The sequence below is a fragment of the Corapipo altera genome, unplaced genomic scaffold (genome assembly GCF_003945725.1).
Source record: "Corapipo altera isolate COAL_440 unplaced genomic scaffold, ASM394572v1 56, whole genome shotgun sequence".
Lineage (NCBI taxonomy): Eukaryota > Metazoa > Chordata > Aves > Passeriformes > Pipridae > Corapipo > Corapipo altera.
In genome coordinates this window covers 10,975,795-11,000,641 of record NW_020884896.1, presented here as the reverse complement: position 1 = coordinate 11,000,641, position 24,847 = coordinate 10,975,795, and the positions used below count along the sequence as shown (strand labels likewise).

Here is a 24,847-nt window from a genome sequence, read left to right as displayed (position 1 = left end):
GAAGAAGTGCAGGAAGGGATTGAGCTTCCCAATTTTGGATGCCTACTTGTGTACCAGACCCCAGCTGTGTTTAAGGGAAGGGACATTTTCACATTCCAACAATTTTAATGCACTCCAGGCCTTATGCAATTTTTCTTTCCATTTACAATATTAGGTATTTTATATGATAAATCTGAAGTGTGGCTTTTGTGCATGAATGATACAGTTTCCATAATATTTTTTCATATGCAGAGACATTTTGTTTTGATCTCATGGGGCATGAGTCAACTCCTATTTGAAGCCACTGGACTCCTTCCAGTGACCTTCCCAGAGCCTGGCTAGCTGGGAAGATGAAGTCTGATGTGCTGTAGGTGCAAGCTATCATGACCTGCTGAGTCTCGGGGCAGCTCAGTAGAGCAGCTCAATCATAGAAAGGCTACATCAGGAAACATCCAGCATGCTTGGTGCAAAAACAGTGTCTGCCCCAAAAATGCATGTGCTGTAGCACCATAAGACTCCCAGATAAGTTTGCAGCAGTGTGCGTTCAGCCCTGCAAGATCCACAGAGTCTGCCCATCCAACACATGTGCCATTTCCTTTAATCTCAAGGCTGCAAGAGTCAGGGTGAGTTACAGAACTTATTTGGTCAAGGTCCTTGAGTGGGATGAACAGCACCCTGGGTTTCCTGGATTACCCAGGCCAGGCCTTCCACTCTTACAGAAGCAGCAGCCCTGTGGACCCAAACACTCCTAAGCATGCAAGGGTGTTTCCCATGAAGACCTTCAAGACTCCCTATGTGAGCGTGGGATCCCACACAAATTCAGGCATGTGCCCTCCCAATATGCATGAATTTTATCCCCCCTTCTTAATGACTCTCAGAAGAGCTGTTTCTTTTTTTTAGTAGGAGCAAGTTCCGAGGGAGAAATGTCAGGTTCCCCAATTCAGCAAAATTCTGGCAATTCGCCTCAGCTCAGAAAAGTGCCTCTGTTCTGCGAGGCCAGTGAGGAAGAGAAACACTCACACTCTGGAAGACTCAAAATGAGCAAGAAAGAGGTCAAGTGCCCAAAGCTACCGACTGAGCATCCTCCCTGTCTACATGGCTTGCATGTCAAGAGCTCTGTTAGTGACAAAGGGCTGGCCAGAGGTGTTTGTGTCATGATCCTCAGCACACAGCGTTCCTACCATCATTAAATGGCACTGTGGAGACGTTCAGAGTAGGAGTCACTAAGGAGGGCCCAGCAGGTGGTAGCCTCTGCCTGCCTCTGCTGCCAGCTCTGGCAGTGACCTGGGGCTGCTCCACAGGACTGGGGCTGCTCTGCAGTGTCCTCCACCACTGGCCCTGCTGAGGAAACCTCATGTGATTTGGAAATTAAGCAAAGTATTTTGTGTTTATGAAACAGCTCCTAAGAGTTTGAAAAAGGGACTAGTGGTGTTTACACACAAGCTGGACAGACTCTAACACGGTGCATGCTCTGTTGTGTCAACTCCTGCACCTGCATAAGATATTTTATAAAATCCCTGTGAAATGAAGGAGCCAAACAACTGGGTCTAATCAGCCCTGCCTGTGCTCTCACTGGAGCCGCTCAACATTTCTACTAATGGAGCTGCGGGATGTTATGGAAAATCTGCTCTCCAAAGAGCCTTTGTTCATGTCTGAAGTTAAGGCTGGTCAAAAGCAGGGAGTGGAGCTGTGGGGGAGCTGGTGCTGGAGCAGCCCGGGTGCAGAGCCCTGCTCCTGGGGCTTATGGAGTGCTCCCTAGGAATAGGGGAGACTTTGGAGGGAGCCCAAACAGCGGGACAGGGAGAGCAGCAGCTCAGCTAACACCACCTTTATCCCCTCTCAGGCAAGGAGGAGACTCGTCCAAAGAAGAATAAAGTTGAAGCACATTTTGTTGTGCTTTCCCAAACTACCAGAATTACCAAATGTGCTTTTCATTGTGGTTTTTTTTTTGTTACCTATGCCAGAAAGTTTTTGGACCCCTTCTCTACCAACACAGATTCTCCTCTTTTTTGTACCATTTGCAGAAGGTCCTGTCTGGCCCGCGTTTGCTCATAGAGTGACACCAGGATTCAGTCCACAAAAGGTTGTTGACCTGGGAAGAGAGCTTCTAGAATTCAAGGGCTGGGTAATTTCTTGGAAATTGCCTTATCAGCACAGCTACAAGCTGGAGCTTTAACAGCCCTCCCCGAGCTGCATGTCCCTAGTTCCTATTCCTGCAGTTTGCTATACATGCTGTACACATATGTTTATTTTGTAGTTTGTTATTTTGGGCCGAGATTGCCACAAAACCACGAAGCCAAGATCAATTGATTTTCTGTTACTGAAATTAGGTATCAGGGAATGCCCAAAGCAAGCCAGTATTGGGGAGCAGGCGTCTGTGCACAAGACTGTATAAAGGCTGATGCCAAGAACCTCACATGCCCTCCTTTGCTGGTGGAGAAGGGAATCAGCAGGGGGGCTCAGGGGGTGTTATCAGCAAAGCAAAAGGCAGTAAAACAGGAGCAGAGAGGCATTGGGTTTGCACAGCAAGGAGAGTCACCAGGGTGCAGGCTGGGCTCTAAGAGCAGTGGAAGTGGGCTGAGCGGGAATGGATGAGTGCAGCACTTCAGGGATTTAAACCAAAACCTTACAGTGCATTAAAGCCTCCTGGAGGCATGAGCCTGCACTTACACAGGGACTTGCTCTGAAGTTTCACAGGGTCAGGATGGGCTGGTTCACTGTGAATCCCAAGGGTGTTTGCAGTGCCTCAGACCTTCCCAGGCAAAGAAGATCTGGCAGCCCAGACAGAGCTGCCACCACTTGTCATCCCCCAGCTCCTCTGTCAGTGGCTTTGCCCAGCTCACGTTTTGGGACAATGCGTGGCTGGGCAGTCTCCATCCTACCCGCACCTGGGGAGCTGGGGAAGGCATCTTCCTGGGAAAGCTGTAGGGAGCATGGACTTTGCATCTGGGATTCAGCCCTCATCCCCAAGGGTCATGGTGCAGATCTGAGCAAGGACCTCAGCAGTGGCCAGCAAAGCCCCTTGGCTCACCTGCTCACCTGCTGCCCTCACCAGGACAGGCTGCTGAGCGAAGCCAGTGCCTGCCTTGGAAACAAATGTCCACAGAGCCACAGGCACACAGCACCAGCAACTTCACATCCTGAACCGCTGCTATGATAATCCTGTTTGCTCAGTCTTAGTGACCGAAGAGAACCATAACCAAGGAAAACAGCAGGATTATCCTCCAGCACCTGTTTCCACTGAAAGGATTATCATAGTTGGCTGCATCAATGATGTCCTCTAGGTATCACCATGAAAGCAGCCTGAGGGACATGGCAGCCCACCAGAAGACCTCTCTCCCCTTCTGCATGCCCCTTTCCTGGGTATTTTCTGGAAGCTCCTGACAGGCAAAGGCCAGTCCATGTGGATACAAGTATCAGTGCTTTCATGCCTGCAGCATACAGGCTTGCTCTCCAAATAGCATCATCTCCTGTTTGACTGTCTAACGGGGAGGCGGCGTGAGAAGTATGGGCTGTAAACTGCAGGGCTCAGAAGGCAGACAGCAGCTTTAAAGCACTTTAAAACAAGCTGTTTTTCCTGTTCAACATTCCTTGTGCTTTTGTGTTCAAGAGCAGGATCGGACCCACTCACCTCACAACCTGGAAGGGCTCTGTTGTGCTGCATTTACATCTACAGTGCAATGCTAACTGATTTAAGAGCTGTTTTACCGAAGAATGAAAATGCTTGATAGCAGAAAAATCTTGGAGTGTCCCTTAATAGTCCAGAGAGGTGCTGCAACTGCCCCAAGACCTTTGTGACATGAGCTGATGCCTCTCTCCATCAGTTTTTTCAAGAACATCCTTCCATCCCTTAAGCAGGGGCCTTGGAAAACAAATTATTGCAAACACAGATTTTTTTCTATAATGGAATGTAACATTAAAGTAAACACTGGAACATGGAGACAAACAAAGCAAAAAAAATCAGGGACATAATCCTTAGCTTCTAATGATTTTTGCAAAACATTGCTGAAATTAGGTTTTATTGGAACAAAAATGTATTTATCATATCTGTCAACACTGGAAAATTATGGTTAAATTACAAGTTTATTTTAAACTCTGACAATGATCCAGAAGTGATATGCTATTTATAAATAGCTTATCATACACCACAGTATAAAAAGTACATTGATCTTCTTGTTATTGAGTCAAATTCATTGTTATATATGAGATGGGAATTAGCTTTACCCCTCTGACTATAAAACAGAAAAAAATTAAAACCACAGGGAGGAGAGCAGTAACAGCCCACTCATCAGAGCCTCCTGAGAAAAGGACCATAGGAAAATAGGCCCATTGGAAAAGGCCACCCCGATTCCGAAGCTTATCTAGATCTGGGCTGAGACCAAGTGGTACCAAGCAGCAGAGATCTCTGAACCCCATCGTGGTGCACATGATCTCAACATCTGACCTGTATGAAAGCTGTTCTCAAGCCCTGAGCCAGCCAGACCCCTCTTTTAAATCAGTTACACTGTGGATGGGTGACTCTTTCCAAAGTCTTCACCCTGTTGTTTTTGGCCACAGCTTTGACAGGACAGCAGGACTGCAGAAAACTTCTTGTGCCAGCTCAGCTTCAAAGCAAGGAATGTCTTGTGGCCCTGATACCGAGTACAATGCACTGCAGAGACTTCTCCAACAAGGCTGAGTAACACATGTTATAAACTGGGCATTAAGTCTCACTATGCAGCTATTTTACGTGGCCAGGAACCTCCACAGGGCTGATGATGCTGGTGCCCCTCTGTGTGCTTGCTCTGCTCCTGGTGCTTCCCAGCAGCTCAGGGACCACGCTCATTTACCAGGGTAGAGCCTACCTGGGTTTTTAGGGGTGCTAACTGAGATCTCTGGCAGCCTGACGGCAGCAGTTGAGGATGCCCCTGCCAGAGGGGACCAGCGACTGTCAGGTGGAAGGGGATCAGAAATATTCTCCCCGGATATTTCAGTCTTTGAACCTCAGACGGAGGACTTTATCCAAGCTTCATTAATATCCCATTAAAAAAGACAAACATTCTCCATTGTTAGGGACAAGCTGAGTCAGTGTGCTCTGCTCTGGTCATGGCTATGGCCATAGCCCAGGCTACGTATGTGTGTGGGGGATGAAGATGATGGGCTGTGATACAGCAGCACCAACACAGCCCATCACGAAGCTGGCTGGCTGTGGAGCATGCAGCAGCCCAGGCCTGCAGGTAGTGCAGAGGTCATCACTGAAGTGGCAGGGAGCCAAGGAGGTGACTGTGGATAATGCTGCAGAGCTGCCTGGAGAGGGGAAATGGGAAGCTGGTGGTCAGAGCTGAGCTTGCAGGAGGCTCCAAGCAGCAGCAGCCAGGAGCTGAACGGTGACATGGGGAGATAAGGCTCTTGATGGATAGACCTCAGAAGGTTTGGAGGCTTTTGTTCTGCTTGGATAAGGAGTCAAATATTCACATAGATAAGTTTCAGAAATGCATCTGATCTGAAGTCTTTTTTGTGTAGGGCTGAAAATAGAACAAGAGAATTCCTCTGTGGCTTTCCTGGTTCCTGGGTTTTACTTCACCAGCACCAGGCTGACCAGAATTACCCGCGTAAGCAAAGCAACAGCCAGGACAGCTCTAACAGGCAGACCCTCCCTGAACCTCAGGCATTCAACTGTGCCAAAGTGCCAACCTTACTTACAGGCTGGGGCATAGGGGAGATGATCCTTTGCTTGGGTACTCTCTGTTCCTTGTCATCTTGGTCCACAGAGCTGCTATGGGTGAAAACACTGTGAAGGAAATGCCCTCACTAACATTTGTGTGTATCTTAACATATTAGTTGGCACAGAGTTTATATAACATTGCCTGGCACCGCTTCACTGGCAGAGTTATAACCACATGGAGCATCTCATTGTGTGCAAAGATCTGCAATAACCTGCTGATGCTGATGAATGGCTGCTGGTGGCAAAGCCAGATAGCAGCACCGATGATCTTGGCAGACTCCTACCCTCCTTGCACACCACACTTGGACCTAGCTGAGGGCTGCAGGCAGCACACCCAGGATGGCCAGCAATTATGTTCCAACTTTAAACTGCAGTGCTTGAGTGGAGTGCTTTTGGAGGACGCATAATTTCCTTGGAAATAAATTAGAGTGCTGTACTGTACTCCAGTTTCCTTGTACCATAAGTTGTTTAAACAGTTTCTCATTATGCATTTCCCATTCAGACAAAAAACAGACCACAAAGCCTGAGGCACCAAGGCTGGTAGGAAAATGGAAATCCTGCTCCAAGTAGGTAGAGAGCAGCTCCCTGGCTCTGGGCAGGCGCTGGCAGACCCAGGAAAGATTTGAGGCAGGAAGGAGCAGTAGCAATTTCTGGCTCTGTAGAGACCTTTCAGGTTCACCTTTGAACAAATATGGCTCTCAGTCAGTTATGCAGGATTTCTATCTGAGCAATTCCCCAGCTTCGACATGCCTTAGGGGAGACCCAGATCCAAACCCTGAGGGCAGAGCAGCAGAGGGCTTCCAGCAAGCCAGAGAGTCCACCCCATTTGGGGTCAGCTCATCTTTGCCTTCCCCCATGTCTCTCCCTGAGCTTCCCAATTTGCTATTTATAGCTTTGCCCTAATGATCCCCCCCATTCCACTCCCTAACTTTAACCTCTTCCTTGCCAAGTGGTGTTTGGAATTTACAGGAGAAAGTTGTTTATGTTAAATAGCTTTGTAACAGTTTCCTCCTCTGCCTCCTCCCTTCCTTCCCCAATAAAAGCCCTACAGTGTGCTTGGCAAAGCCTGTAAACAAAGGAGGGGTTTGGAGATCCAACCAGTTTTTGGTGAACCCAGTGGGGAAATAATGTCTCTTTTGAAGAATGTTAAAGCCTAAACTCATAATACTAGGAAACTAGTATCCACCCTAGGTAAGGAATTGCTTACTTGCAGCTACAGGGCATAAAATACAGATGTCCATGTAGTCATTGTTGGGTGCAGGGGGTGTGCATCTTGACCCTGTGTGTTTTCCTCACTGGTCAAGATGGTGTTGATGGCAGAAAACCAATGAGTTTGTTAAGCTCCAAATACTTCAAGTTGTGACAAGCGAGCAGGGAAAGGAGAACACAAAAAGGCAGCAGTGTTTTGAACTCACCTAGATTGATGAACAGAAGCACAAGGCAATGAAAATCCATTAGCCTGACTGTTCCCTCCAGAGGAAAAACAGGCACACAAAATCCAATTCATTATTCTCTTTCTTATTTAATGCTAAGTAAGTCATTGAACTTTACTACTTGATCTATCCATTTTCTTTAGTAGAAGGGCTGCAGGAAATCTTTCTCTTTGCAAAGGGGGTTTCAAGTTTCTCACCGATATCATGCAAAAAATACTTGGAGTGTATGAGTAAAAAATAACTGCATTTCAAAGGGAGCTTGAGCCATGAAGATAAGGATAATTTTTCTCTTCTGAAGCGCAGAACCAAAGAGTGGAGGCCCCTGGGAGCTGGGAGCACCATTGTTCTTCTTCCAGGTCGTTATCTGGAGACAGGCCCTGTGATAGACTCTGATGAGGCCACGGGAAGGATTATCTGCTGGGAGTGCTAATGGCATGCATTTGACAACATCAACTGTTTAATTTATGAAGTGACTTGTAATGTAAAGGCAAAGCAATTCACACAGAATCACAGAATCACAGAATCATCCGAGTTGGAAAAGACCTCCAAGATCATCAAGTTCAACCCTTGATCCAACCCCGCTGTGCTTCCCAGACTATGGCACTGATATTCATACCATGCAACAGCCCAAACACATCTGGTACAATTAAAAAGTATCCCATCAAAGCCCAGCCTGCTCTACAATCCCATTTACTTAGTTAAGGCCATGTAGAAATGTTCCACCTTCCTAAAAGGCAAAATCCTACTGGATTTTGTACTGTGATGGCAGTGTTATATAATGAGAAATATATTAATGGAAACTATCCAGCACTGAAATCATTCCAGCTTTTTTATCACCACATTCCTTGCTCCCACATAAGTGAAGTGTGCAGGAATAAAAGCAGTTAAACATCATCCACCAGAAGACACAGGTGATGGGGATTGCTCACAAGCCCCTAACAGCTCAGTGGTGCCCATCAGTGTTGGGATCCATATATACACTCTGGGCAAACAGAGCTGCTCTTCCTGGGGAATTATTTTTTCCACTGCTCATGGCTTGGGGCCATATCACCCTCTTGCAGTTGGGGACAGTTTAGTGTTGTCACCCAGTACCTGAGTAGCTCATTCAGCTCCCCTGGTCCTGATCTCTGCCAAGAGTTGAGGAGTTTGTCCCATGCTCTTCACCGTGGTCTCATGGATCATCAGACTTAAATAATGTTTTTCTTCCATCACAGGAGTATTTGTACAAAACTAAATTTATTTTCGTTTTTCACATGCAATGAGAGGCTTAATGACTTAGTCATTAAGCTTCTGAATAGAATATTCAGATCAGCCTCTAAAGGGAGGGAAGGTGTGGGTGGCAAGTCCTCCTTTTCAAGCATGGGTCAAGCAAAATGACAGGCCAGAGGGTGCTGGTCTGAGCCTCAGCTTCTGGAGCATCACCACTGGACATGAGATCTGTGGTCAGTGATGGATTCAAATCAGGGCTGCTACCAAAACAGATGATCTCTGCCCCATCACTCTGCATGTTTCCTATGACCTTCATGAATTTGTTTGTTACCCATGTTCGTGCAACCTGTGTGGCTCAGCTGAAACAAACCTTGTCTGAAAGGGCTGGTTTTCAGCCAGAGGAGCCCATTGCCCACATGGCTGCAAAGGCAGCAGAGCCAGGGTGGGCAGCAGGACACGCAATGGGAGTTGAGGGGAGGAGGGTGCAAGCACCAGCCCTGGCTTGGATGGGCTGATGCTGAAAACCACAGACATGCACCTACCCTGCTGACAGATAGCTGGTAACCACCTGGCAGTGAAACAGGAACAAAACCTCTCCTGTGGATGCTCTCAAGGTGGTTTAGAGCAGTGCTGCAACACCTGTTGTTACTGGCAATTACTGCAAGAGCAGCTGCCTTGTGCTCCGTATTAGGTAAAAGCTCGAAAAAGCCCAAGGATTTGACACAAGCTGTTTATGCTCCTGTGTCAGATCCAGTCTGGATGCACTGACAGCGTGGCTGTCCTAGTCTACTGATGGGAACCTGCCAGGGTACCAGCGATGCTTAAGTCGGGGGAGCGTGTCAGCAACAGGTCCCATCGCCCCCCCGCCTTCGCCTTTGCCTCCGCCTCCCTAGCAGAGAGAGGACAGCTCCTGCCAGGGGAGCATCCCACACTGCCCTGGTGTCCTAAGTGAGCTAATGGAGATTTTATTTGATGGCTCCCAAGTGAGTATTTAGGGGAAGAACAGATAAACAAAACACTTCTTGCTGAAGTCTTCGAGCAGGCAAACTGTGAAACAATGGGAGCTCTGTGGGACTCACAGTTCACCTGCTCCAGTCCTACAGGAAGCACTCCTCCCTCCACAGCACAATGCTGGGGCTGGCACTCACCTTTGTGCCTCAGGATACCTCTGGGGTCCCCTCTGACACTTGGGCGGGTGAGAGGGGCACACATTATACACCTGAATGGGAGCAGAGGGAGGTGACTGGGGGCACCGTGAGCTGTCCCTGGGGTGGCACTTGCCCATCAGCATGGCTTGCACAGGGCAGTGGCATCTGTAACCCCTACTGGACCCCTACTGGACCAGTCAGCACACTTCATCTGCACATGGAAACTTTAACTCGGAACACTGTTCTCCCTTCCCCACTAGGAAATCCTGCCAGGGGCTTGTCTCAACTACTACTTCTTAACAAGAGGTCTTTAAATTTTGGACACAAAACACTGTTTAAATTTTACCACCTGGCAAATCTTTTGTCATGAGCTATTGTGTTATCCCTGCAATTGTTTCTATGGTGGCAGGGAAGTCTGCAGTCCCCCTCTGAGGGAGGGCAGCTGACAGCCTTTGAGGAGGCTGCTGGCCCAGCAAAATGACTTGTCGGTAGCTGTAACCCAGCAGCTTCTGAGATTTTGAGCTCTTTAGTGTCTCTGTCTGCCTCTTTGGTGCATACACTTAGATCTGCCTTTCAAAGCATTGTGCCAATGAGCTTAAGACCAATTAGCAAAATGATTTTGGTAGGAAGAAGCTAAATATCATGGCTTTGAGAGAGACATGGGGCCAGGCTTGCAAAGGTACATCACTGCTTAGAGACACACAACAGTGGCTAATGGCTAAAGCACTGACCTAGTAGAAAATCCTCATCTAATCTCATTAAGGACAACAGGATTCAGTGCATTACACAGGATCAGAAGGGAAAGACACACCATTACATCTGAGATGCTCTGCTAATCATGGCAATGGCAAAAGTCTGGGTAAGCTTCTGCTTTCTCCTTTAGGTTGTGAACCTGGAGGTCAAGACTGATTTTCTATTTGTCTGGGAATTTTGCACTCTGTTGCAGCTGGTATTAATAAATTTGAGCATCAATCCTGGAAGGAATGGGTATGCCCAAACCCAGACACTGACCAGCATGGTACTATTCATGTCTGGATGCAGACTGCTGCTAGGGCACGACCAAAAAACTTGTGCTGTTGGGTGCTAAGTCTGAGCATGCAAACATTGCCGCGAAAAAACCTGGGAGCTGAATGGGGCAGGGAAGGAAAAAAAAGACAGTTTGTGAAGCAAATGTGCCTGCCAAGATGCCACTTTTGGTGAACCAGGAAGCTGATCAGCAGTTCACATAACAAACCTGAACATTTCCAGCACGATGGGCCTGATTCTGTCACTGGTGTTTGCAGGACAGAGCGATGACTCAGGGCAGTGGCACAGTCAGCAGCAGCTTGCACCAGCATGCCCGGCACAGTGGGCACACCCTGCAGCACCCACACGTCCCCCCCGCAGCACTGCCACCCCTGGAGGCCATGGGGCACCTCCTGCTTGGAACCACCTGAGAGGATGCTACTCAGAGGGAAAGGGGAGATGCTGAGGGGGTTGTTTGTGTCCTGGGAGCCATGGTTGGCCAGGGAGCTGCCTGAGCTGAGAAGTTGCTCTGGTGTGCTTTAGTCTGCTGCTGTTACCCAAAAAGAGTAAGAAAAACTTTGAGGAATGTTTTTTGGGCATGTTTCAGCTGCCAGTCCCGTGGTGGCATGGCCCTGTATAGAGGGTGTCTTACCTCTCACACTTCTTAACCTCTGTTTCCACAATGCCTCTGTCTGGTGCTTCCCTATCCAGTAAAAGGTAACATCTATAGCATGGCCAAAGATGTCCCAGTTTTTCTTTTTGCAATGACAATCCTGGGTTTGCTTACCAGCATCACCTTTTTTATCCTTTTCCCATCTTGCTCACTTTTTTCAAGCAGAGTTTGACAGCCTGAAGCTACTGATTTGAAAGGATAAATCACTCCTATTACCATGGGTCTGCTCCTCATGGATGGTCAGGCACACAAACATCTCAAAGAAAAAGCATATTGATTTCTTCTGCGAGATGATGATCACAAATATTGTTGATCTTACATTATACGTGATTGTTTATATAAAGAGAAAGAATCTTTACTTCCTCCTGGGACGTTTGGGAATTTGGCAGGCTTTGAAAGCGAGTCAGTGGTGCATAGGGGAATGCTCCTTCAGGGGGAGTGTGCTTACTGCTATTGCAGGAGATCACATTAGTGCTTTTGACACGATCAAACAGAAAGTTCCAGTTAAACAATGAGTTTTTAGGATGAAAAGTGAAACGTTAAGAAGGTGTGTACAACTCCATGAATTTGCTTCATTTCATTCGTTGACGTGGTGGTAACAGAACTATTTTTAGGTATAATCCTTCAAAGAGAACATGACTTCTCCTTTCTGATTAGTACAAAGCTGGCTGCTAGTCAAAGGATAATTATTTCCCAACACATCACCTAACACACACCAGCAAACAAAACACTCATTATCTGAGCTATCCAATATTAACTGTTGTTTAGCAGTTAACATTTTCTCGACAGCTTTAAACAGGACTAATTGCTCCAGCTTCATTAGCAGAGGTCATTTATTGTTGGTAACAATACTTTTCTGGAGATAGTCCCTCGGATGAGATTAGATTATCAGGTCAAATTCTGCTCCCGGTGGCAATGATGCCTGACCGCATTTGGCCTCACGAAAGTCTGCTCTTTCAGTTCATAGCTGCCCAATTTCCAGCCCTGCAGCTGATATATTACATAAAGGAAGTAAATGCACTCCACCAGACGGGAAATTACAATAAATTAGGAAAGTGTGCGGCACAAGAAAGGTTGGCAAAATAGCCATTTAAAAGTTATTAATAAAACCGCAACCTCAGATAGGGTTTAGAGAAAAAAAAATAAATCTGATAAAGAAGTTGTCCTTATAGTTGAAAACACGTCAGCAAAGAGGGAAAGCAGTGTTTGGAGAAGAACCGGTGTGGCCTGCATCACAAACACCCAGCTGATGCTATCAAACGCTGCATCTGCTACAGGCATGGTTCAGATCATAAGCCACTTTTTTTGCACATAGTTTCATGCTGATTGGAGCTACAGCCAGTGGATGCTGAGGGTTGCAGTCTTCAAGTGCAGCAAATTTGCAGGAGGGTTTCTGTGCAGCTCTCACAAGTGGGGAGTCCTTCTGCAGGGCCTTCAATAGCCTGCTGCACGTCTGAAACAGCCTCAACTTTCCTGAGCACATGGAAAACTGAATCCAGGCTTTCAATCCAATATATTCCCATTTAAACATGTGGAGTGAAGCAGCCTTCTTTTCAGAAGTGCTGAGCAAACACTGCTTAGAGTGAGGCCGGCGCCTGTGAGAATCTGTCATCTTCCATGTGGAAGACTCAGGCATCCTTGCCAAATAATTTTGGTCCTGGCAGCTGCAGGACATTTTCTCTGAGTGGATTTCTGGTTTACCTGTGTCTCTCTTCCCTGCAGGCCTGTGGCTCTTTGCTGTTACTTTCCTGCCCATGTACGTGTGCAGCTGCATGCCTACCACCTATACTTTCTGACTTGCAGCTCCAATTGCTAATCCACGTCTGGTTTTCGTCAGAAAAAAATATTCATCGTGAGCGTTTGACTCATTGCCTCCGGAGTATTTCAGCTGCCCCACAACACTTTTCAGAGTATCCTTCTTCTCTGCAGAGAACAGCCTGTTCTGAGCATGATCCACAGCAAACTGCTCGCCAGCAGCCTCCAGTTCCTCGGACACGTGTGTGCCATATGTCCTGCTCTGTCTGCACCGTTACTGTGCCACTGCTTGTCTCATGCCATGCAAGATGGACTGGCATCTGCCATCCGGGCTGCCAGGTGGATTACCTTAGCTGTCCATGAAGGCACTCAATGTGTCAGCCTCCAGACTCTTCCAGCAAGTCCTAAGCTGGCAGAAACTCAACAGCAGACAAATCATGATTGCTTTGCTGACAAAGCTGGCCCTTCTGCAGCCAATGGACTAAATTCATCCTACCTCAATGCCATTTCACTTGTCCAGGAGAAGCATCACCCAACACAGCTATTTGGCTGGAGAAGCTGAGCAAGTTCTGGCCATAAATTTCTCACCTAAGTCAGACCCTTTTGAGGCAAAATTTTCACCACTTTTTGAAGTCCAAGAACATAAGCGTTTGGGTGGTTAAAATTAAGTATGTGAACTGATTTATGAGATCAAGAGCCAAGTCCGTTAGATTGCCCTGCTCCATGCAGTAGGCACTGTGCTTCCCCAGGATCTGCCACCCTGCCAAGGATGAGGGCTTGGCAGCCACTGCAGCTCCCAGCTGGGCACTGGGGCCGGATCCTGTCCTGCTCTACCCAGCAGGAAGGGACCTGGTCCTGCCCTGGCTTGCTGCGATCCCCAAGGCACACAGGGAGAGCAGTGCTGCCTCCCCATCCTGTCCCAACCCCAACGTGCACAGCCAACATCTCCCTGCAGTCACTGACGTGAGACATTGCCATCCGGTGCGCCCTTCTGATCCTGTTGAATTTGCTGTAATCACAGATAAAACCAGATTTTAAAAAAAAAAAAAATCTGGTGGCAAAGCCCACTTCCCTTAGCTCCTGATCTGATGTCAACCCAGCATTTCAGGAACCCCATTTCACTATTGTCAAGGGAGACACCATTAACTGCAACTCACACCAAACCCCAGTAACATCAATGGAAAAGTATTATTTACTTTCCTGGTCCCTTTATTTTGTCTTTTCATAAAAAGCGTAACTTTTTTTCCCCGTGGAAACACAACATTAGAAATTGCAAAGGACAAATTCCATAACTTTGAAAACAAAAAGAATGAACAAATGGTTTCCAAAACAAACCATTAGCCACCACCCTAAAGAACTTGCTTTGGGAAGTGCTCTTCTTGGGAACTGATTTTTAATTAAACTATGCTTCTGAGTTTTATAAAGCTAAAAATGGCTTCACTTTTATTCTGCACTAGGGTTTTGTTGCTCTATCTGTCGTGTATTCATTTCAGTAATGAAAAACTTTATGAAACCACAAGGATACAGCGTATTTTCATAAAGCAATAAAGGAAGACACTCTTTTGAACTAGGGACACAAATCTACAGCACTTCTGTTCACTGTACCTCCTAACTTCGATCAGTCAAAAATTAAACATTCAGTTACCATGATCTGGCCCCCAAGGAGTATGTGACTGTCGGCAGCACGCTGCATGTGACCTTTAGCTTTATCATCTACCAACCAGGTACTTTTATTTCACTCAGTGACACAGAAGAGGTTTCTTCAGTGTTTAAGTTTGTCCCAGAGTCCAATCCTGCTCCAGTTATGCTTTTTCCATTCCCTCAAAGGGCAGCTCCTTTATTACAATAGGAAGGAACCAAAGCCTGGACTCCTCTGACCGGCTCCCTGGCTGCCATCTCCCCTTACAGGGCATGAGCCCCCCCTGGTACTCATTGGGCAGGGGTCTCCTCCAACTTCCTCACTCAGCACCAGGATCTATCCCACCGGACACACATCACCCACATCGCTTGAGCAGGATCAGGCATGAGGTGGACCTACTTGTGGGGTGGCATGTAATGCACATGGAGATTTCTTTCTACTCAAGACCATTTCTAGCTTTCAAATTAAACATCCTCTGTAATCTTAACTATTTGGTCTCTTGACTCCCGGCCTCGTACTCCTAACAAAAAAAAAAAAAACAACCAAAAAAACCCCCCCAAAAAAACCAAACCCCAAAGAAACTCCAATAAAGAATATATTCCAGAAAGGAATAGTTCGAGAAAATGAGTGTATTCATTATCAGAGTGGAAACACCTTGTCTTTTAGCCACTAATTTTAAGGGAAGTCACTGGACCTCAGTGCAACAGGAACACAACCTTACTGCGTTTCAAACAGGTTTTTTACAACACTGTGTCAGGAAAAGCCATTAGATAGAGTTGTATTGGTAATCTGAGCCATCTTTGGAGAAAAACAAATGCTGTTCTTCCCATTATAAGTAGGTATTGTTTCAAAACCTATAGAGACACACTTGTTTGTGCTGCAATGGTATTTATTGCACATAGACCAATTACTTACACAGTAGTAAATTGCACCAGAGTATAAATATGTTATAAAACACACACACAGAGGAAAATGGAAATGACACACATGTGCTAAAACAACAGCAGATTCACGTGGGCATTTGGAAATAAAAATAAAAATAATAAAGTCTCATAAGATATTTTAATTTATAATATGATATATTTACAGTACCTTCAAAAAATAATATTAAAAAAGTCACTCTCTCAATAAAACTATAACAGATCAGACAAAACCAGAAATCAGGTTCAGGGTCAGTGTTACTCAAACCTCCGTTTCCTTTTCAATTTGCGTGTGTGTGTGCAAGTAACATCTTCAAATAACTTTACAACTCTTAACACTGTGCAAGAAGAGGCTTTGCTGACATTTTTTAAAAAATGTGCAGTAAATTTTTGTTGCAGGGATTCTCCCCCTCCTCCCCCGTTCATCTGTTATTACAATGAACAAGCTGCAGAAGGCTCCCCCCCCCCCCCCCCCCCCCGCCCCTTTTTTCATAAAATCCTGTTAGCGGTATGTAAATATGCTGTTTAATATAAACATGGTCCGTTCATTCCCCTGTACAATATGCACAGTTTGAGGTAGAAGTTTCTCAGCCTGACTGCTATTGTCTGGCCGAAGGAGATAAGCGCAGTAACTCACTGCTTGCTGATGCAGAGGGAACAAGCACAAGAGTGTGGGTTAGGTTGTTTTACCCCCTTTCAAAATATACCAGTGCTCCTCATTACTCATTATTTTTCCCTATCGCTACTCTGCGGAAGGGAAGAGCACGGCTACTCTGAGCTCAAAACTCATCTTGGCAGCAGATCTCCAGTCTCGCCAGCCGTACTCTGTGCCCGGAGCACCTGCGGCACCGACCCTGCGCCTCCCAAAAACCCGGTGCTCTGGGTGAGGGGATGAACCCCAGGGCGAGGCGGGGGTGGCCGGGACCCCAAATGCAGCCGAATTCAGCCGTCAAAGGCTCGGGTTCAGCCTCCAGCACGGTCCCGGGACAGGCACCCGAGTGCAGGCGCTCCTGCCGCAGCCCCCGTCGACAGCGCGCTTCCTAAAGACAAGGTGGCTGTCCCTGGGACGGGCTGTTTATTTCCTTTGTTCTCCGGTCAGTGGGTTTCCTGTTTGCTGTAGTTTCGGATGAGGTATGTCGTACACCACTTCACCTGCTTTTATTCCTAAGTAAACACCCGCACTCTCCCTGCGAAGGCAAGGGATCGTTTCGCTTGGCAATAGCATTACCATCAGGCATCTGCCGGGGATTACTCTGCTCCTTCGTGTTTCCCTGCCTGCCATTCCCCCCCTGTCCCGAGTCTGACGCGGCCCCCCACGGCCCCCCTATACCTTGGACTCCGAATCGGAGGTTTTGCTATGTCTCTCCTCCAGGCTGGACTCGCTGCCGCCCCGTGTGCCCCCGTTGTAGTCGGACCAGGTCCCTGCCAGGCTGCGCTCGGGGGAGCCCACGGTGCTGATCAAGCCCCCGGGCAGCCGGGCCAGCTCCCCGCCGCCGCCGTGCAGCCACCGGTCGGCTTTCCGGCGGCAGCAGAGCAGCCTTTTGAAGGCCTTACGAAAGTCGGGGCTGCGGCAGTAGATGATGGGGTTGAACGCGGAGTTGGCGTAGCCCAGCCAGTTGAAGAAAACAAAGAGCCAGTCCGGCACCAGGTCCCTGTTGAAGACGTTGACGATGTTCACCAAGAAAAACGGGAGCCAGCAGAGGGTGAACACCCCCATGATGATGCCCAAAGTCTTGAGGGCTTTCTGCTCCTTCATGGCCATGATGCGGGAGCTCTTTCGCTTGCTGGCTCGGCCGTTGCCGAGGATGGGCTGGTGGTGAGGGTGAGCGGGCAGGGGCGTCTGCGGCTGCTCCTGGCTGCCGTAGAAGCGGCCCTCGCACCTATCGATCTTCCTCATCTGCTCCTTGGCCTCTCTGTACACCCGGAGGTACACAAAGATCATGATGAGAAGAGGGATGTAGAAAGAAATGACGGACGAGGCGATGGCATAAGCCCTGTTGGTGACGAAGTCGCAGCAGCCCGGGTCCTGGTAGCACTCCAGCGCCTGGGGGTCCTCGTCCCGCCACCAATGCATCATGATGGGCAAGAAGGAGACCAAGGCAGAGATGGCCCAGACGGTGCAGATGATGCCCTTGGCCCGACCCTTGGTCATGAGGCTCTGGTAGCGGAAAGGTGAGGTGATGGCTAGGTAGCGGTCGATGGCGATGACGCACAAGGTCTCGATGCTGGCCGTCACACACAGCACGTCCAGGGAGGTCCAGCATTCGCAGAGGAAGGACCCCCAGAGCCAGGTGCCCCGCACCACCAGCGTGGCCCCGAAGGGCACCACCAGCAGCCCCATCACCAGGTCGGCGCAGGCCAGCGAGGTGATGAACAGGTTGGTGAGCGTCTGAAGCCGCTGCGTCCTCCCGATGGCCGCAATCACCAGCACGTTCCCGGCCACGATGAGCAGCACCACCAGGGCCATCAGCAGGCTCATGCCCACAGCCCACTGCTGCGACAGCAGCTCGGCGGCGGGCAGCTGCCTGCTCCCGGGCGGCACCGCCGTCACCCCGGCCACGGAGCGGTTCTGGGGGCCGCAGTCCGGCGGCAGCCACCCATCGCCCATGGCTGTGCGGGGCGCTCCGGCCGCCGCTCCGCACCGCGCCGCGGGCAGGAAGGCGGCGCCGCCGCCGCCGCCGCCCCGGGGCTGCCGCATGGCCCCGCTCCGCGCCGCCGGACCGACCGCCCCGCACCGCCCCGGCACCAGCCCCGCACCAATCGGCACCCAGGGGGTGGAGACGGACCGCCCCGCCCACGCACCGGCGGTATGCCTGCCCGTATCTCTACCCGTATCCCTGCCGGCATCCTGCCGGTATCCTCGTCCGTATCCCTCCCGGACCCCCGTCTTTGCTCTGGCTACGCTCCTGAAAGGAGGTTGTAGCGAGGTGGGTATCGGTCTCTTCTCCCGAGCAACCAGCAGTAGGTCAAGAGGGCACGGTCTTAAGCTGCACCAGGGGAGGTTTAAGATGGACATCAGGAAGAAGTTCTTCACAGCAAGAGTGATCGGGCATTGGAACGGGCCCTGGAGGTGCTTAAGAAGAGACTGGATGTGGCACTTAGTGTCATGGTCTAGTAGACAAGGTGGTGTTGGGTCAAAGTTTGGACTCGATGATCTCAGAGGTCTTTTCCAGCCTGGTAGATTCTGTGATTCTGTGCCTGCCCCGCGGCTGCTGGGCACAGACCTCCTCCCCCCTCTTCCCTGGGACACCCACGCTGCCGTACGGCAGCCGCGAGGCAGGCAGGGGATGTGAGCGGGAGCAGAAGCTGGAGCAGAAGCTCCACCTCTTTACCCCTGTAAAAAGCAAAATGCCAGATCCCGGCACTATCATCATCATTCTCCACTGAAAAGTAATTGACATCCCCTCCCATGGGATGTCCCCCACCAGGGACAAGCCCCACACTCTCTCACAAGCCCCCTGTCACCAGTGCCTCCTTCCCCAGCCTGAGCAACCCCAGAACCCCATGGAAAACCTTCTGGCTTAAGGGATAATGCTACCAGCTCTGTGCAGAAAGCTGTGGCTTGTCCCCTGCCTTTCCCCACCGTGAATCCTCTTTTCCCCATCTCATCCAGCCCTGCCAGATGAAGCCACTGCAAGGTTGAAATGTGGGAGTCCCAGCTCCCCTTTCTGACTTTCCTCCACCTCACTGAACAGTTCTCTCTGGACTTAAAAATGCGGACAGCAGCTTCAGTCTGAGCAAACCACACTAAATCTAGGGACTACTCTAAGTATTAGTACTGTTAGTACCATTATTGGTGGTAATGAGCAATAAAGTTCATGAAACATCCCAAGGCTGCAATGCCCAGATAACAGACTTTGATCGAATCCCTGCTCGGCTCCTATCTAATTTCATGAAACCTGCTGCTAGCAACTAGTTGGATTGGCTTCCCATTTGCTTGCTTGGCCCTCTATTTGGCTCCAAAGCTGTAAGATTACTCTTGGGTGCATTTAACTGCATTTTACTCCTCTTTAAAACTTCTTAGAATAATGTGGAACAGCCACTGAGTAAATGAGAGCGATGTCCCCTCTCCTGCTTTTTTAATCATCAACATGTCTTACAGCAGCACCAAACATTCCCCACAGCACTCTGGGAGCAATTGGGAGCCATGGTTATTTTCTTTCCTCTATATATTTATTCTGCTAAGACTGCTCTGCTGTTCCAACTGGACCATAAAAATCCCTTCCAGGCTTAGGCTTGATTTACAAGGTCACAACCTGGGAAAAAAATATTTATTTATTTACACCCTATTTATTTAACCCTGACTAAAGGCCACACACCAGCATGGACCTGCTGCTTGGCAAACTATTCCCTCATGTTCCCATGGACTTTGCTTTGCTCCTCGTCATCTGCTGGACCACAGCATGACCCTCTTTGGTGGGAAGGGCAGGAGGCATGACATCTTCAAGAGCAGAGGGAGACCTTATGCCAAATGAAAAGCAGGATTGTGTCTAGGAATATTTGTCCAGGCCTGATATCTGTAATTCTGATTTAAAAAAAATAATAATCTGAAACCAGGTTAATGGAGCTGTGGGATAGAAACAATTTTTTCTTTTCTACGTTTAGCTGGAACACTTAAAGTACGAGCCCCGCGGTGCATCATTGAACCAAAGCCTTCACAGTTGAGATGCTTGGATGTATTTTGTGAATGTGTACAGTTCATTTTAGTGCAAAATCAGCCAGATAAAAATCTGATAAAATCTTAAATACTTTTCCCAAGATGACACTGAAGCAGTGTTGGGGATACTCTGTAGCTGTTTTGCTTGCTGTTCCTGGAGCATCATCCATCTGTCATCTGTCCAGATCCATTATTGCTGTAGTATCTTTATACAGTTAATAAATACCATAAACTAATAAAATGCCAACTCTTTGCCTATTGAGCTGTCCTATAAGGTCTCCAGCTGGAGGTCTCTTCCCACTCTAAGGGAAGATAAGCTTAAAGGTTGGAGAATTAAAGGAAATTACTGGCAAGTACACAATAAACCAGAAGACACATAATTGTGTGTTGCTTCTCAGTATCTTTGTTGGTTTAACACGCATCAATCTGGAATGTCAGATCAGAGCTGGAGCCAGAATGTCTTTGGGAAACAATGCATCTCCAAAGGAAAAAATAAGCAAATTTACAATTTCTGTACAGAACATCCCTCTGGCCCTTGCACAGCAGAGCAGCCAAATATTCACTGTAGGTTTAACCCCTTTCAGAGCGTCACCTTTTGAAAATTTCCTTTAACTCAGAATTTCCTTTTTTTTTTTTTTTTTTTTTTGCATTTCAGACAGTTCTTTGCCATGATTTTAATACCACTCTTTGTTTGCATATTATGTAAGAATGTTAGGTCAAGAGAAGAGCTTACAGCACTAAAATAGTTTGTTTCTACTTGCTCTCCACATCACAGTTTTTAATAAGCAATTAATTTATTTTTTCTTTTGGAAGTCATTAAAAAAAAGAAAAAAGAAAGCCTGAACTCTCAGTAGTTATTAGGAGAGATCAATCTTATATGACATAGGGTTGACAAATAGATCTGATGAGAATCAAAATGTTTTGCATTTGAGGAACCCTGTTGTCATGAGCGGTGAAGCTTCAACACATCAGGAACTGAAGTGTCCTATCTAGGTGTGTTTTTAATCCCAGTCCTTTGAGGTGGTTTGCACAGCTCCCTACCTGTCTTCTTGCCTCTCCCTCCATGCAAAACAGATTGCAAGATGAGGATCCTATTGAGTGGGTATGTTCCTGCATTCACAGCACTGCCCTGGGGAATGTCAGCAGCACCAGCAGCAGGACAGGAGACTGGGAATGGTGCTGGACACTGGGGCCAATCCCTTCCTTCATCATAGTGGTAGCTGGGGCAGTGCTGGGACCAGTGGATTTGCTGTTGCCAGCTCTGATGTGCTGCTGTAGGCCATCCCTGGATCTCCAGGGCTGCTCTGAGCTCTGTGTGCCAGGTCTTACATAGCCTGTGAGGTTGGTTGGGGAGGGAGGATGTTGGCAGAAGGGTGATGAATGTTTGAAGAAAGATGGTGGGATTAGCAGATGAGGAGAGTGGTGAGGCAATTTAACTTGTTGAAGACATAATCTCTTAATGTAGTTGGAGGAAAAAAAATTGTCATGAAGGGAGAGAAATAATTTAGATGAATACAAGGATATTTAAGGAGTGGTAATGTGATGAAAGGGAAAATTTGTTATTAATATCTGAAAGAACTTTTAGGACATTAAACCTGTTGGATTGCAAGGAGTGGCAGTGAATGTCTCATCACCCAGGCCTTACAGTTAGTTTGACAAAACTCTAATTCTCAGCTATGGATCAGATTTCATCATGTCTAAGATCCAGACATTCCCAGGTTTTACTTTTAGCTTCAACATGGTTTTTTTACCGTATCTCAGCAACTTGGCTCTTGACAAGTAACTTTCAGTTTTCTCCACGAAAAGAAAAATAAATTCGGTCATCTTTGCTACTGGGTAACTGGATGGATTTAAGGAAGCTTTACTGGAGAAATGCAATGAAGAAACAGTTTCTCTGTGGCTGTGACAGTGACGTGGACTGAGTAGAAATCTCCCCTGGGCAAGCAGTTATGAGGAGCAGTTGCCTTCCAGGCACAAGGGGTGATTGTGATGCCCTTATGACCCAGAAGGATCTTGTCTTCCTTGTTCAGCCTTGTTCCAGTCATGCCTTCATGAATCAAATCCAGGGACTACCGTTATCAACATAATGTCCTCTTAAAATATTAACTGTTTGTTCTCTTAAGGCATTAGTCAAAGCCCACTAAAATGCCTGGAAAGCCTTCCACTGATTTCAGTGAGCTTCATGTTGTTGTCATTCTTTCTCTGGAGAAAAAGGACTACATAAAAGCAAATTAAAAATGCTGCCCCTTTTTCTTTCTGATGTCTTCCTAAATCTCTTTGTAAACTTAGCATGCATCTGAGAATGATTTTGTGTTCGTTACCTAGACAGCTGACTAAAACCTCAGCTGAAGGAAAGCAGATGAGAAACAACTCTGCGAGTCCTCACGTGAAGTGATCGGGCTTCACCCTCTCTGTGCTGTCCCAGGAAGAAATTGTCACTTGGCTCTATTCACATTGGACATTTGTTATTAGAGAAATAGAGACATGATGGAACATTGCCACAAGATCCATGTCTCTTGTTTTTAAAATAAACATCTTTGCTTTGACTTGACGTTTATTTTCCATAAATGCCTCAGCTTCAATTTGGCATTTCAGCAACAGCGGGAGGCTGTTATCCTGTGACAACACGCAATTCCATTGACATTATCTCTTGAATACATGTGACAGTGCTCCAAATACTGTGTGTAGTTGATTTTAGTTAAACAATGTCATGAAAATATAAAGCAAGTGTATTGGACAACAGAAGTGGCCATATTTTCCAGCTCTATGCTGTGTGTAACACCACAATTACATGAGGAACACTATGTACTGGTGAGTGCTACCTTAGCAAGCACACCCTGAATTTGACTTAGGGGGTCCAAAGCAGTGAATGCCTATTAATTCCTGTTGACTCGAGGGCTGTGGCTGATGTGTTGGTTAGCATGTGCAGAACTGAGCCTATCAACATTTTGAAAAGCTCTAAACCGACCTGAACACACATAAGTAAATGCTGGTGCTCCAGAAGACCCCGTCACAGTAACCCAGCCCTTAGTTAGAGCATTTTTTTCATCAGGAGACTCTCTTACAAACGTGCCGTAATTAGTTCCCTTCAGATGATAAAAGAGGTGCAATGACTATATGTTTTTCTCTCTTACTCATCCACTGAGTAAAATGGTGCTGAGGAACAACCAAGTCAAAGCCTTCTAGTCTCCTGAAACCCGTGTTTTATTGTTGCTAAAAAGTCAAAATTCAGAAAAAGGCTGAGTTTGACCAGTGAGTTCAACACTATTCAATCCTCCCAGAGTGGACTGAGGAATCCTTTTTTCTTCCCTAGTGCTCTTTGGAAGTGCCCAGATTTTAAAGATCCTCTGATTTTCACCATAATATTGAGGCCAGGTCTCTATTTTCCCCAGTATTTCATGAGAATCGTGATGTTTTTTATAATCCTACCCAAAATTTTAAGGAAATATAGGGCCCTGGACTGAGGTGTCACTAGGGGAGTGAAGAAAGGCGCTATTCTGACTCTGGTAATGTGTCCCTTTCAGAAAGTGGGCTTCATCTTGTACGTGCAGAAGTCTGAATGGGAGTAAAACTCCTGGTTTGTTCCAGGTGTATTTATGTGCTGTAGAGAAGTCTAATACAAAAGGAGTTGCACCAATTTACAGTAGTGTAAGAGCTGGCTCTTTGTCTATTGAGATAGTACTTTTCAGTGTTCTCGCCCCCAATCCCTCTCCATCCCATTCAGAGGAGGTCTGCAGCTCAGCTTTGAAGTATCTCACCCAGGAGAAAATCTTATTTTGCCTTTCTCAGTGACATTTGCAGTCTGCATGATCTAGACGTGCTGTTGCTGTCTGGGCCTGACTGATGTCCTAGTTCGTAGAGTGCTTTTGCCATTGTCTTATCATTCATCCTGCAATACTGAATTCTTCTGAGGCAAAAATAATATTCAAACTTCTCTAAGAACAAGCATGTTTTGTGTTTCTGGAAGCCGAGTATTCCTTTTGCTATTGATGCAATTCTTGTGAAGTTAATGCCTATAAATATTTGACAGAAGCATTTTATTTACAGTTCAGACTAATATTAACCTGGAGCAATAATAATAATAATAATGTACTCATTGATCCAGATTATAACTAAGCCTTTAATTGCTCAGATTTCCAGGTCTACATCTCCCTATACTTTCTTGACATCAGTCTCCTCAACAGACGCAGTGGCACTGTGAGAAAAGCCTGAGTAAGGCTGCCTCTTTTTTAAGCATCAAGGATTCCTGTGAGAGGGGTGGCAAAACATTTTACAGCAGACCAGAAAATACTGCGGTGGCCAGAGCCTTTGTTTATACAGAGAGATTGTGGTCAGAGATGAGAGCAGAGGAGTGATGACTACAAGTCCTCTGAGATTTTACTCTGGTCTATTCCTGCCTCAATGCACACTGGCTGCAAGAAGTTGCCTAATTTCTCCTTCCTGAAGCCTACCCATCTGTAGGATGAAAGTAGCACACTTTGGGAAATATCTTCTCACTTTTTAACTGGAATAGAATTGGTGCTTTAAAAGCACCTCTTGAGGCATGGGCATAAAGGGCAATGAAAAGGCACAGTGACAGTGTTTTGGTGTCCAGCAACGCGCTGGTTAGTGAAGTGTGGCAGTCAAGAAACCATTTCTTTCCCCTTCACATTGTGAAGAACTAGAACATATAAACAAGTATCTGGAATGTGCAAAAAGGCTCACTCAGATGGCTTGCGGTGGAAC

General features: G+C 47.2%; 1 protein-coding gene across 4 annotated transcripts in view; it reads right to left on the bottom strand.

Moving 5' to 3' along the window:
* Positions 1-18,073, bottom strand: part of ADRB1 (adrenoceptor beta 1) — a 35,214-nt gene extending 17,141 nt beyond the window's left edge. For 2 of the 4 annotated variants that reach the window (XM_027647914.1, XM_027647913.1), the window contains exons 1-2: positions 16,796-18,073; positions 7,099-7,153 (exon numbers count right to left, since the gene is read on the bottom strand). In XM_027647914.1, the coding sequence (XP_027503715.1) occupies positions 7,099-7,153; positions 16,796-18,073 (1,333 nt within the window). Of the gene's footprint in view, positions 1-4,131; positions 5,484-7,098; positions 7,154-16,795 lie in introns of those variants that run through there. The other 2 variants (XM_027647911.1, XM_027647912.1) reach the window with 2 other exon arrangements.
* Between the last annotated feature and the right edge of the window lie 6,774 nt (positions 18,074-24,847).